This window comes from Taudactylus pleione, unplaced genomic scaffold (genome assembly GCF_031769625.1).
Source record: "Taudactylus pleione unplaced genomic scaffold, aTauple2 ptg000206l, whole genome shotgun sequence".
Taxonomy (NCBI): Eukaryota; Metazoa; Chordata; class Amphibia; order Anura; family Myobatrachidae; genus Taudactylus; species Taudactylus pleione.
Window position 1 is genome coordinate 5,322,579 of NW_028284608.1, and position 12,033 is coordinate 5,334,611.

At 46.1% G+C, this 12,033-nt stretch overlaps 1 protein-coding gene across 4 annotated transcripts in view; it reads left to right on the top strand.

The window, feature by feature from the left end:
- EML6 (EMAP like 6) overlaps positions 1–12,033 on the top strand; it is a 204,348-nt gene that overhangs the window by 61,319 nt on the left and 130,996 nt on the right. For all 4 annotated transcript variants that reach the window (XM_088478002.1, XM_088478004.1, XM_088478005.1 and 1 more), the window contains exons 7-10: positions 1,648–1,849; positions 2,499–2,636; positions 5,828–6,084; positions 8,280–8,492. In XM_088478002.1, the coding sequence (XP_088334128.1) occupies positions 1,648–1,849; positions 2,499–2,636; positions 5,828–6,084; positions 8,280–8,492 (810 nt within the window). The remainder of the gene's footprint in view (positions 1–1,647; positions 1,850–2,498; positions 2,637–5,827; positions 6,085–8,279; positions 8,493–12,033) is intronic.

Here is a 12,033-nt window from a genome sequence, read left to right on the forward strand (position 1 = left end):
TTGGTTCAGTATTTATTTAAACAGCTTCCTTTGTTTAAGTATTGAAATAATATTAGGGACCGTGCTTCAAGGAAAATACATAGCTCTCACATGTTCATACATGTTCAGTGCTTTCTATTAACAATATCACTGTTGACAGAATATTTAGCTTTTTGCTTCTGTTATTCATGATGTGCATGTTCTACGCCAACTGTAAAACCACGGAATGCATCTAATTCTGTGAGGATAAATTCAATATTCTTTTGTTGAAATGTAACTTCCAGTGCCAGTCATGTGACCTCCCTCACCTGAGGGGCGATACTGGAACGGCTTCAAGTATAAAAGTAGTTTTATAAATCAAAGCACGAAACAGTCATAACATTTATAGTATTCATTCAATGCTAAGAAAACAGCAGAGACAAAACTAAAAAGATAAACCTACGATGCAGCTGGCTCATTGTTAGGTGCACCCACTGCCAATACAAGTGAGGACAGCTTGATTTTAACATTGAGAAGTAAATTACAGTGAAGGATTACAGGCACTGAATTCTGAATGTTTTGCATTGCGTATACTGTAGGCTGCTGTGATATAGCAGTAAGTGTGGTTCCTCTTGGTTTCCCTGACTACTTTAGCCTCATTTATCAATGAGATTTATCATACGGAATGATATAATGGGTCTCCAGCCAATCAGCTCCTAACTGCCATGTGTTTGAAAAATGACAGTTGGGAGCTGATTGGCTGGAGCACAATTTATCATACGCAAGGAGTTTTAAAACTTGTAGCACATGATAAAACTTGTTGATACATCGGCCCCTTAATTGGCAGAGCTCATCATTAGCAGGATTGGGGACCAATGACATCAGGCTAGAACCTCAACACACTAAGGGGCTGATTCTGCAGATTTAGTTTTTACTGTGGATGTGACTAAGTCGAACTGCGCATGCGTTGAAAGTCACGTGCATAAAATCGCAGTTATGAATGAGGCACATGGGAGACACACGTTCTCAGAAATGTTTACAAAATGTATTGGGCGGTAACAGGGAGGTGGCTAAGTGGACGCACGGAGATGGCCCGTTACGTTGGCGCCTTATGGGATTGTTGCAGGCGAGACGCAGAATCGTTCACATAGGAGGCCATATTCAGACGAATAATCTGCACCTGCCATAGGGCTGGTGCAGGTTTCGATGTTGCATCCAATAGTGGCGTCTAAAAACGAAACAACCGGTATGTGACCGACTAAGAACGCTGAAAGCGGGAGTCTCAGTCCTTGCACAGTCGGTCGCACGGGTGTACGCCAGGGAAAGGCTTTGTAGCGGCATTAGCAAAGAGTCGCAGACACGACTGCGACAAAAGACGCGCACGCTCAACTCAGGCTCACTATGTGCTCCGGTTAATCACGATCTACAGATTCCTGGGGAGGCAGTCACAGAATACAGCTTGATTGAACCATTGGAAACAACATAGATATGCGTCAGTGAATACAGAGAGTCTTAACTGTTATTGATTAGATCATTAACAAAAGAACAAATGAAGCTCTACCATGTGTGTTTTTTACGACTGGCTGCACGATTGCTATGCTATAGCCGTATGTCTACTGATGCTGATGGATTGTTGCTCTGCCAGTAAACCCTTTGATAACTGTATTTTTACCTGTCGGGCCCGTGCAGGTCTGTCTATAAGGAGCGTGTGCTGGAAAGCAGACAGAATTTTAGCTGGGACTCAGGACAGTGAAATCTTCGAAGTGATGGTGCGGGAACGAGATAAGCCTATGCTGATAATGCAGGGTCATTGTGAGGGGGAACTCTGGGCCCTGGCTGTCCACCCTAAGAAACCGTTAGCTGTTACTGGCAGCGATGATCGCTCTGTAAGGTACGTGACCGTCCTGATTTATTTAAAAAGAAATGATGGGTCAGCCATCGTAACTCCTGCTATGATAGGGCTGATCCTCTATATGGCACAAGTGCTGAATGATCAGATACTTTCTATTTCGAACACACATTTGCCAATATCCAGGCAATTTACCTAGATCCCCATTAGATTGCATTAATTGCAGTATAGGCCATTAGATGTCGTATCACAGCTTAAATACATAATGACTTCTTTTTCTTTTGTGATGTAATTGATTTCCTTTAAATGTAAAACGCCACTCTCTCCTGCCATGTGGGTTCTGTCACCTGCCGTGTCGGTGCTCTCTCCTACCGTGTTGTTACTGTCACCTTCCAAGTCGGCACTCTCTCCTGCCGTGTCTATACCACCACCTGCCATCATCATTAATTGCAGTATAGGCCATTAGATGTCGTATCACAGCTTAAATACATAATGACTTCTTTTTCTTTTGTGATGTAATTGATTTCCTTTAAATGTAAAACGGCACTCTCTCCTGCCGCGTGGGTTCTGTCACCTGCCGTGTCGGTGCTCTCTCCTACCGTGTTGTTACTGTCACCTTCCAAGTAGGCACTCTCTCCTGCCGTTTCTATACCACCACCTGCCATAACAGGACTCTCTTCCCTTGCCTTAGGCTATGGAGTCTTGCAGACCATGCTCTGATTGCTCGCTGTAATATGGAGGAAGCAGTGCGTAGTGTGGCCTTCAATCAGGACGGATCCCAGCTAGCCCTGGGGATGAAAGATGGTTCATTTACTGTCCTCAGAGTCAGGTAAAGAAACAGTATTTTATTATTTGCGGAAAGCACGCCTTTTATCTTTCCTTTTGCATTCAGTATATAGATGGTATATTACCTGCTGTATTTTCCTTGACTGGACACACACAAGTGACCTGGCACTAATTATTAGATAAAGTGTTCATAATAAATGTCATTAATAGTGAACTAAAAATATAACAAATCGTAATGTATATAGCTGCACATTCCAAATGTGAATGGGTGTGCATTCACCAAACCAAAAAATATCTAATCTATATAAATGATTGTAATGATATGGCAGAAAACAACATTTTCTTATAAATTAATAATACATTTAATATACATTTATTCTAGTTGTCACATATAAACACATATACAATTAATACCGTAATTCATTATATATATATATATATATATATATATATATATATATATATGAAATTTATAGAACGGCGCACTGGTTAAAGTCTCAAACAAGTGGTGCTTTAGTGCAAGGAGTTTTTATTGGTATAAAACTTGCCGTTGGTGCTAACAGTGTGACACTTTGATCCTTCTGGTGAAGGTAGCAGCAGTCTTCCCGCATTTTCAAGTGGCAATCAGGAAAAATGTGATCTATAAGATGAGGGTTGGAAAGAACATGCGCCTGATAGTGTAGTACTTTTAAACGAAATACACGTGCTCAAGTATGAAATGTGCGTACCAGATAAAAAAAACTTTTAAGCTTATCTGTAATTCTTTACTGGGATTTCCACGTGGTGGGATGGGCCAAATGGCCGGAAACCTTAATAGGAGGGGCTCAACCAGAGCCAGATGAAATACATATATAGTGTAGTATTTTTCTTAAAAGAACATTTGCATAATGAGCGTATAATGCGTACCAGAAAAATACTTGGGTGTCTGCATACAATGTTGTGTATTCTGGTCACTCCGTCAATGTCCCATAATAGCCCCAGTGGTTTTGCATACAGGTAGAATCAGGTCAGCAATGTACAATTGAGCGTAAACTGTCAAAATTTGCTTTTACGTGGTTATGGGGCCTCCTTGTTCGGCAGACTACGGACACGGCCCGGACCGGACGTGACAGTGAGAAGTTGTGACCCCATGCTGCTGGTCCTCCATGGCATATCTAGTAGGCAGCTCAATCAAAACGTGTCTTCACGTGGCCTCATCCTAGCACAGTACTCTATGACGAGTGGCACATAGCTCAAGATTCATTCAAGTCACCAAAATGCAATATGAACAGTGCTTACCTTATATCCCCTTTGTGCAAATTCCTGCTGTCTCTTGTGGTGAGAACGGCGAGCGCGCCTGTCTCACGGCGCAGCCTGGATGACGTCAGTACGTAGTGCGTCCGGTTACCATAGAAATATATTGGCATCCAGTCTGTGGAACAACAAGTCCCAACAATACATACAGTGCAGTCCCAATCTCATCAGAAGGGATCCTAATTACCAGGCAGATTTTCCGGCAGTGATGTAGTGAGGTCCCGTGAAAGTCCAGCTATATTGATGCAGTAGCGTATAACTGTCCACAATTGAAACTGTCTCAATGGGGAGGCAGGAGGTGACTGAGTAGTGGCACCTTTAAACTGGCTGCAGTCCTTCCAAATATAATGAGGAACAATGCAGGTGACAAATATTCCAATGGACTTCAGGGAAACAACACTGACGTGTTTCACCTCTTTTCATGGAGACTTTATCAAAGAGTCTATGGGACAAGCAGAAACTACACTACAGCTCACAGAAACTATAAGTAGAAATGAACGCTGACCCCCATGTTTTGGTTTTGGATCCAGATTCATCTTCGCGTTTTGGTTTTGCAAAACCACCTTCATGTGTTTTGGTTTTGGATCTGGATTTAAAAAAATAAAAAATAACAACATAATTTTGACCTGTTAGCCTGCAATCCAAAACCAGAGTTCGGTTTTTAAATCCGAGTTCTGAACCGTGGGAAGATCCGAACGTTTGACTTGGTACCCCAAAGTGATTCCAAACTCGGTTCAACTCAGGACCCCTACATTTGGTTGTTGTTGGTTCTCTGAGAACCAAACCTGCACGTCTGTAACTATTAGGAAGGTGCATATCTATTATCAGTGCAGGTTGTGTGGTGCACATGGGCCCCTGGGCCAAGGGGGGCCCATGCCGCACCCGCTGCATCACTGAGCAAGTTTTGATCGTGCTCAGGCCATCTTTCTGAAGAAATCACTAGATAAAAGGTGCAGGGTTGGGTATAAAATCCCGGCTGTTGGGATTCCGCTAGTCAGAATACCGACAGCGGCATCCCGACACCCATAGGATCGTACGGTGAGTGACTTCCTAACCCCTACCCTAACCCTAAGCCTCCCTCCATGGTGCCTAACCCTAACCTCCCCCCCTAGTGCCTAAGCCTAACCTCCCCGTACCATAAACCTAACACCCCCTCCCCAATTCCTAAACCTAACCTCCCCCCTAAACCTATCCTCCCCCTGCCCGCACCCTAATCTTAACACTCCCTACCCTAACCCTCCCCCTAATGCCTAACCCCGCTACCTAACCCTAATCTCCCCATAACACCCCGATACTTACTGCCGGGATGCCGACTTCATTCCAAAGGTGCATATGGAGAAGATAGCAAGGACTCTGGCACTGTGCTTGAGCTACTGCGATATCTTCTGCGTATGCAATGGCTCCACACACATGCACATGGGCCCCCTCATTTTTTAAAAGGCCACTGCTATTAGGCTTAGTAAGTACTGCAAAGACCTGTGCTCTGACTTCATGTAAACCTGACATTTACCGATATTTCCCCTCAAAGAGTACCAACCGGTATCCTGCATCTTCTGTACAGAATAGAGTGTGAGAGGGCAACTAAGCCCTATCGGTGCAGTTTCTGGTCATAGCACATAAATGAACATGTTTTGCATTTGACATTTGTTTCATAACATGTACTGGGTTTTATATGCACCTGTTGGATCAGTAGGATGCAAATGAGACATCTCCTTCTCTTGCCATTGTCCTCTCATACTCTGTAGCCTCTGGATCCACATGGTGAGCAGACTACATTATACCCGTGGTAGTAAGTATTCAGTGATTACTCACACTAGTTACATATAGGAAGGGATTTCAGAGCAAAGTTCATCTGGGTATTAGGCAGTATCCAGCCAGCTCTAGATGACATTATAATTTATTTTACAAAACACGCAGCGTTTTACTTCTCTCCTGTTGCAGAGATATGACGGAAGTGGTTCACATTAAGGACAGGAAAGAAGTGATCCATGAAATGAAGTTCTCACCCGATGGTTCCTATCTTGCTGTGGGTTCCAATGATGGCCTTGTGGATGTCTATGCAGTTGCACAACGATACAAAAAGATCGGGGAATGCAGCAAGTCCTCCAGCTTCATAACCCACCTGGACTGGTCTGTGGATAGTAAGTACCTGCAAACCAATGACGGAGCTGGAGAAAGACTGTTCTACAAGATGCCATGTAAGTAGTACTATTGTAATATTCATTTATTCTTTATTACTGAATAAATGTTTTATAGCATACCATATGTATCCCCTGGTCTATTTCTCATTTGTATTTTATTACACAGCTATGGGACTTTGCGTCTTCAGGATAAGGATTTTTTCTTACAATGTAAATCGGAGCACCATGTCTATAATGTGCTAAATTACATTAAACATCTCATTAAACATCCCTCTCTATCCTCGCACTGCCCCACCATTCCCCTCCTTGCTAAATAGTTTAGCATTGCTCCTCACAGTTGAACTGATTTAGAAAGTGTACTAGAGGAATACGCTTTGGTTTTACACCCGTTTCATCCAGGTGGTCTGAGCACATCAGGTCACTTTCAGCTCTCAGGAGATGTCTGTGTATGCTTATTATTAGAAAGTTAGAAACACTCCTCTCATTAAATTACATTTTTCCATTTTTCTTCTAAAATGCTACTTGTTTGAGCCTCATTTATGACTTAAATGGGAACATTTCATCTGTCTTCATTACATGGCTTTTGTGTGTTTGAAGCTTTCTTTTACATTGGGAAAAATGTACCTAGAAATGATGAGGTGAGGTAAAAAATTAAGGGCGGGGCCAAGTGTTTGGGGGCATGGCCACACCCCATTGCAAATACCAGGGATCTATTTACATGCTACAAGGGTGTGGTTAGCCATATTGGAGACATAATAGCTCTTCCTTGATAGGCCTGAGCAGTGGTGTCCCTCCCCGTGGTGTCACCCGGTGCGGGGATGGATGCTATGTGCGCGCCGCTGAAAAGGGAGCGTGGCTCGCGGGCAGGGGCATGGCCTCGTGGGCGAACCCCCGTGGTCCCGTCACCATGCTTATTACTGGGGGCAGGGGGGGTGCCGGAGGTGCGGACTTCCCTGTGTGCAGTGCCGGCCGGCTCCCTCACACTGTCAGGAGCCAAATGCTGCACTTAATTATACAGTGCAGCACCCGGCTCCTTTCACTGAGGGGGAGTCTGCACCTTGGTGTCACCCCTTGGCGGGTGACACCTGGGCACGGCCCGCACCCCCCTCATGACGCCACTGAGCCTGAGCCCATGGGCGTAACTACCATAGGTGCAAGGGGTGCAGCTACTATGGGGCCCAGAGCTTAGTAGGGCCCATCTTCCCTGTCAAAGTTACATGTGTTTTATACATTTTTCACCATTGGGTGGTACATAGAGGACCTTAAAAAGTTTTGGTATGGGGCCTTCAAATACCTAGTTACACCCCTGCCTGGGCCCAAGATCACCTTCAGCCGGAGGGCCCCTGGCTCCTCTGGGCCCTTAGACACACATACCCTACTGCTACTACACTACAGCCATGATCACCAAGTAGGATTATAAACAAAATTTTTCTTCATGGATAATGCGTTTCTAGATAAGAGATCACACACCCATATTTCCTATTATAGTGCTGCATTTTTTTAGGTGTGTTTAGTACTCTAGCATATATACTCTCTCATATTGTCCAGTGATGTTTGTGCTTGGGTGAAGGAAATTATCTTTATTTATTAGTTTTACTCTTCTCTTTACTCACTAGTCGTGGAGCTTTTGCTCCTTGGGCAGCTCGATGTGATTAGATCTCCAATTATTTGTAGGTGTGATATATTCTTTCTATTTAGATTTGTGCAAAATTAACGATTAAAATGTCACTTCTGTTTTTAAATTGATTTACACCTCTGACTAATGCCGGACATATATTATGCAAACATCGGCCCGATCCACAGATTACCGCCGGATCAGGCCGATAATGGCTGTGACCGATCAGCGAATAAATCTTCCAACATGCCCGACTGATCTGATCATTGGTCGGCCGCATCAGGAAGTGGCGCCGCTGACCGCCTGACGTCTTCCCTCTTCCTTCACGAGGAAGGAACTGGGAAATGTCTCCCAGATATTGTATATGTGACGTATCTCACAGTGTATGGCCACAATATGTACTGAGTTCTGGCTGCATGATAATATGTCAGTCTGACAGACAGCATAACACACAGTGAGGCAGCCATTTTGTTAGTACTATTGAAATTGCAGCGTATAGCTATTTAGGATTTAATATCACCACTGTGGCCAGGGAAATTCTAGTAACGAGGTGATGTAGTAGTTACATGTGTCCTGGTGCTAGAGAACAGGTTATACAGTATGCGCTGCTAAGACTTTACATATTTATACATTACAGCTGGTAAACATCTCACTAACAAGGATGAGATCAAAGGGATCCATTGGTTCTCCTGGACCTGTGTGATTGGAGCAGAAGTCAGCGGAATATGGCCAAAATACACAGACCTCACCGACATCAACTCAGTGGATGCCAATTTCAACAGTACGGCCTTGGTCACAGGAGATGACTTTGGACTAGTTAAATTATTCAGGTTTCCTAGCCTAAAAAAAGGTATGCTTCCCCCCTTCTAAATGGCAATGACAACCGTATTATTTATGCACATCATTTTGTATATAAGCGCTATCACCTAATCGTGGGGCAGGGGGCAATCGACCAGCTTCGTCTTGTACGGGTTAGGGCACTAGAAAGAAGATATAAATATGAAATACTAGGCAGAACACATAATATTGATCATGTAAAGGTTAATATAATAGGGCCTGATTCACCCCAGGATTGCAGTTGCTTATACGCATGCAATGGCCGATTTTTTCTCATTGCACATTGCGTACGCAAACCATACGCTGCAATCGCAGAGGATACGCAGACCCATGGCAGAGTGACTGACATGAAGTGCCGTTTGTGGGTGGTGACGGGGGGTGGTTGTGCGAACGCAGGCGTGCCAGTGCGTTTCAACGCTGTTGCAGGGACGTGCATAAATTAGCCACTCCGATATCATACGCAGCCTGAGGCCTCGTAGCGTGTGCAGAACTCAGCAATTCCTGAGTGAGGTCTGACCTGCCTTACCTGTGCGTATGGGTCCGATGTTACTAGATGTTACCGATTGTTTCGCTATGTTGCCCAAGTATACGGATGTGAGTAAGGGGAAGTGGGTGTCCTTATGTTAGGCTGCGATCGCAATGTGAATGCAAACATTTACATATCACGGATGATATTAGTAACTGGGTTGCATGCGTATACGCAGAATAGCGATCCATGCTGAATCAGGCCCTTTATCTCCATCCAAGGCTTAGTAAATAGACCTGCCTGTTCCTTCTAGACTGAGACGTATCTCAGACAGATGTAGAGATTGTGTTAGGTTAATAGACCACCATGTGCGCTGATGTGGATTAATCAGATTCAGAAAGTGTGAGCTGCGCCTACCCTGCCCCAACTAATGGGTGATGTCTAATAGATGCCATTCATGAGGTGCGTCCTGATTTATTTACTATCGTGCGCAGCCGGTATACAGCATCGCTGTTCTATAGAAATGTGTAATGCTTCTCAGATTATCCTGTCCATTTGGGTACAGATTCCTAGATTCCTAGATGCCTAGATCTCCATTTTGAATATATTTACATTTTTTAAATATGAATGAAAGAGGAAATTTTACTAGTGTAAACTAACTAATAAAAAATTCTGTAGCTGTCAATGAATAAAATAACAGTTATGTGTTCTGGGTCTGTATGTAATCTACTAGTGCTCTCTCATCTAATGTATGAATGCCCCTGATCAGCGCACACATGTTGCAGTCTGGCTGCTTGGTGTGGCTGCTGAGTATCCAGATCAGTGTGCGAGAAGACCACACAACTGTAAGCAAATTATTCTGCCTGTTCAGGTGCTACCCCTAGCAGGTGATTAGCCCTAGCAGGTGATTACCCCTAGCAGGTGATTAGCCCTAGCAGGTGATTACCCCTAGCAGGTGATTAGCCCTAGCTGGTGATTAGCCCTGCAGGCGAGTAGTCAACACAAATTCAGTGATGCTGTTTTTTTTGTTTTACCCAGTCCAAGAATAATCAGCTATGATGAGCTCCCACGTGATACAATGATTGGTAAATTTAGCTGAATTGACTGATCAAAAAATTGTGCCATGCATGTGCAGCTCTCATCACAGCAGGCCCTGCAACAGTTTTACATGGGTTGGGTACGGGATTTCGGCGCTCGGGATCCCAGCAGTCAGAATCCCGATGGCAGCATCCCAACAGGGTTAGGATACCGACTCCTGTCTGTATCATAACTCTACCCCTAACCCTCCCTCCCCACAGCTAAACCTAAACTCCCCCCCCCCCCAGTGCGTAACGCTAAGCCTCCACCCCTAGTGCCTAACCCTCCCCCTAGTGCCTAACCCTAACCCTCCCCCTAGTGCCTAACCCTAACCCTCCCCCTAGTGCCTAATCCTAATCCTCCCCCTAGTGCCTAACTCCCCCCCAGTGCCTAACCCTAACCCTCCCCCTAGTGTCTAAGCCTAACTCTCCCCCTAGTGCTTAACCCTAACCCTCCCCATAGTGCCTAACTCCCCCCCAGTGCCTAACCCTAATTCTCCCCCTAGTGCCTAACCCTCCCTCTAGTGTCTAACCCTAACCCTCCCCCTAGTGCCTAACTCCCCCCCAGTGCCTAATCCTAACTCTCCCCCTAGTGCCTAACCCTCCCCCTAGTGTCTAACCCTAACTCTCCCCCTAGTGCCTAACCCTCCCCCCTAGTGCCTAAGCCTAACCCTCCCTCTAATGCCTAACCCTAACCCTCCCCCTAGTGCCTAATCCTAACCCTCCCCCTAGTGCTTAACCCTAACACTCCCCCTAGTGCTTAACCCTAACCCTCCCCATAGTCCCTAACTCCCCCCCAGTGCCTAACCCTAATTCTCCCCCTAGTGCCTAACCCTCCCCCTAGTGTCTAACCCTAACTCTCCCCCTAGTGCCTAACCCTCCCCCGTAGTGCCTAAGCCTAACCCTCCCTCTAGTGTCTAACCCTCCCCCTAGTGCCTAACTCCCCCCAGTACCTAACCCTAACTCTCCCCCTAGTGTCTAACCCTAACTCTCCCCCTAGTGCCTAACCCTCCCCCCTAGTGCCTAAGCCTAACCCTCCCTCTAATGCCTAACCCTAACCCTCCCCCTAGTGCCTAACTCCCCCCCAGTTCTTAACCCTAACTCTCCCCCTAGTGTCTAACCCTAACTCTCCCCCTAGTGCCTAACCCTCCCCCCTAGTGCCTTAGCCTAACCCTCCCCCCTAGTGCCTAACCCTCCCCTCTAGTGCCTAACCCTAATTCTCCCCCTAGTGCCTAACCCTCCCCCTAGTGTCTAACCCTAACTCTCCCCCTAGTGCCTAATCCTCCCCCGTAGTGCCTAAGCCTAACCCTCCCTCTAGTGTCTAACCCTAACCCTCCCCCTAGTGCCTAACTCCCCCCCAGTGCCTAATCCTAACTCTCCCCCTAGTGCCTAACCCTCCCCCTAGTGTCTAACCCTAACTCTCCCCCTAGTGCCTAACCCTCCCCCCTAGTGCCTAAGCCTAACCCTCCCTCTAATGCCTAACCCTAACCCTCCCCCTAGTGCCTAATCCTAACCCTCCCCCTAGTGCTTAACCCTAACACTCTCCCTAGTGCTTAACCCTAACCCTCCCCATAGTCCCTAACTCCCCCCCAGTGCCTAACCCTAATTCTCCCCCTAGTGCCTAACCCTCCCCCTAGTGTCTAACCCTAACTCTCCCCCTAGTGCCTAACCCTCCCCCGTAGTGCCTAAGCCTAACCCTCCCTCTAGTGTCTAACCCTCCCCCTAGTGCCTAACTCCCCCCAGTACCTAACCCTAACTCTCCCCCTAGTGTCTAACCCTAACTCTCCCCCTAGTGCCTAACCCTCCCCCCTAGTGCCTAAGCCTAACCCTCCCTCTAATGCCTAACCCTAACCCTCCCCCTAGTGCCTAACTCCCCCCCAGTTCTTAACCCTAACTCTCCCCCTAGTGTCTAACCCTAACTCTCCCCCTAGTGCCTAACCCTCCCCCCTAGTGCCTTAGCCTAACCCTCCCCCCTAGTGCCTAACCCTCCCCTCTAGTGCCTAACCCTGCCC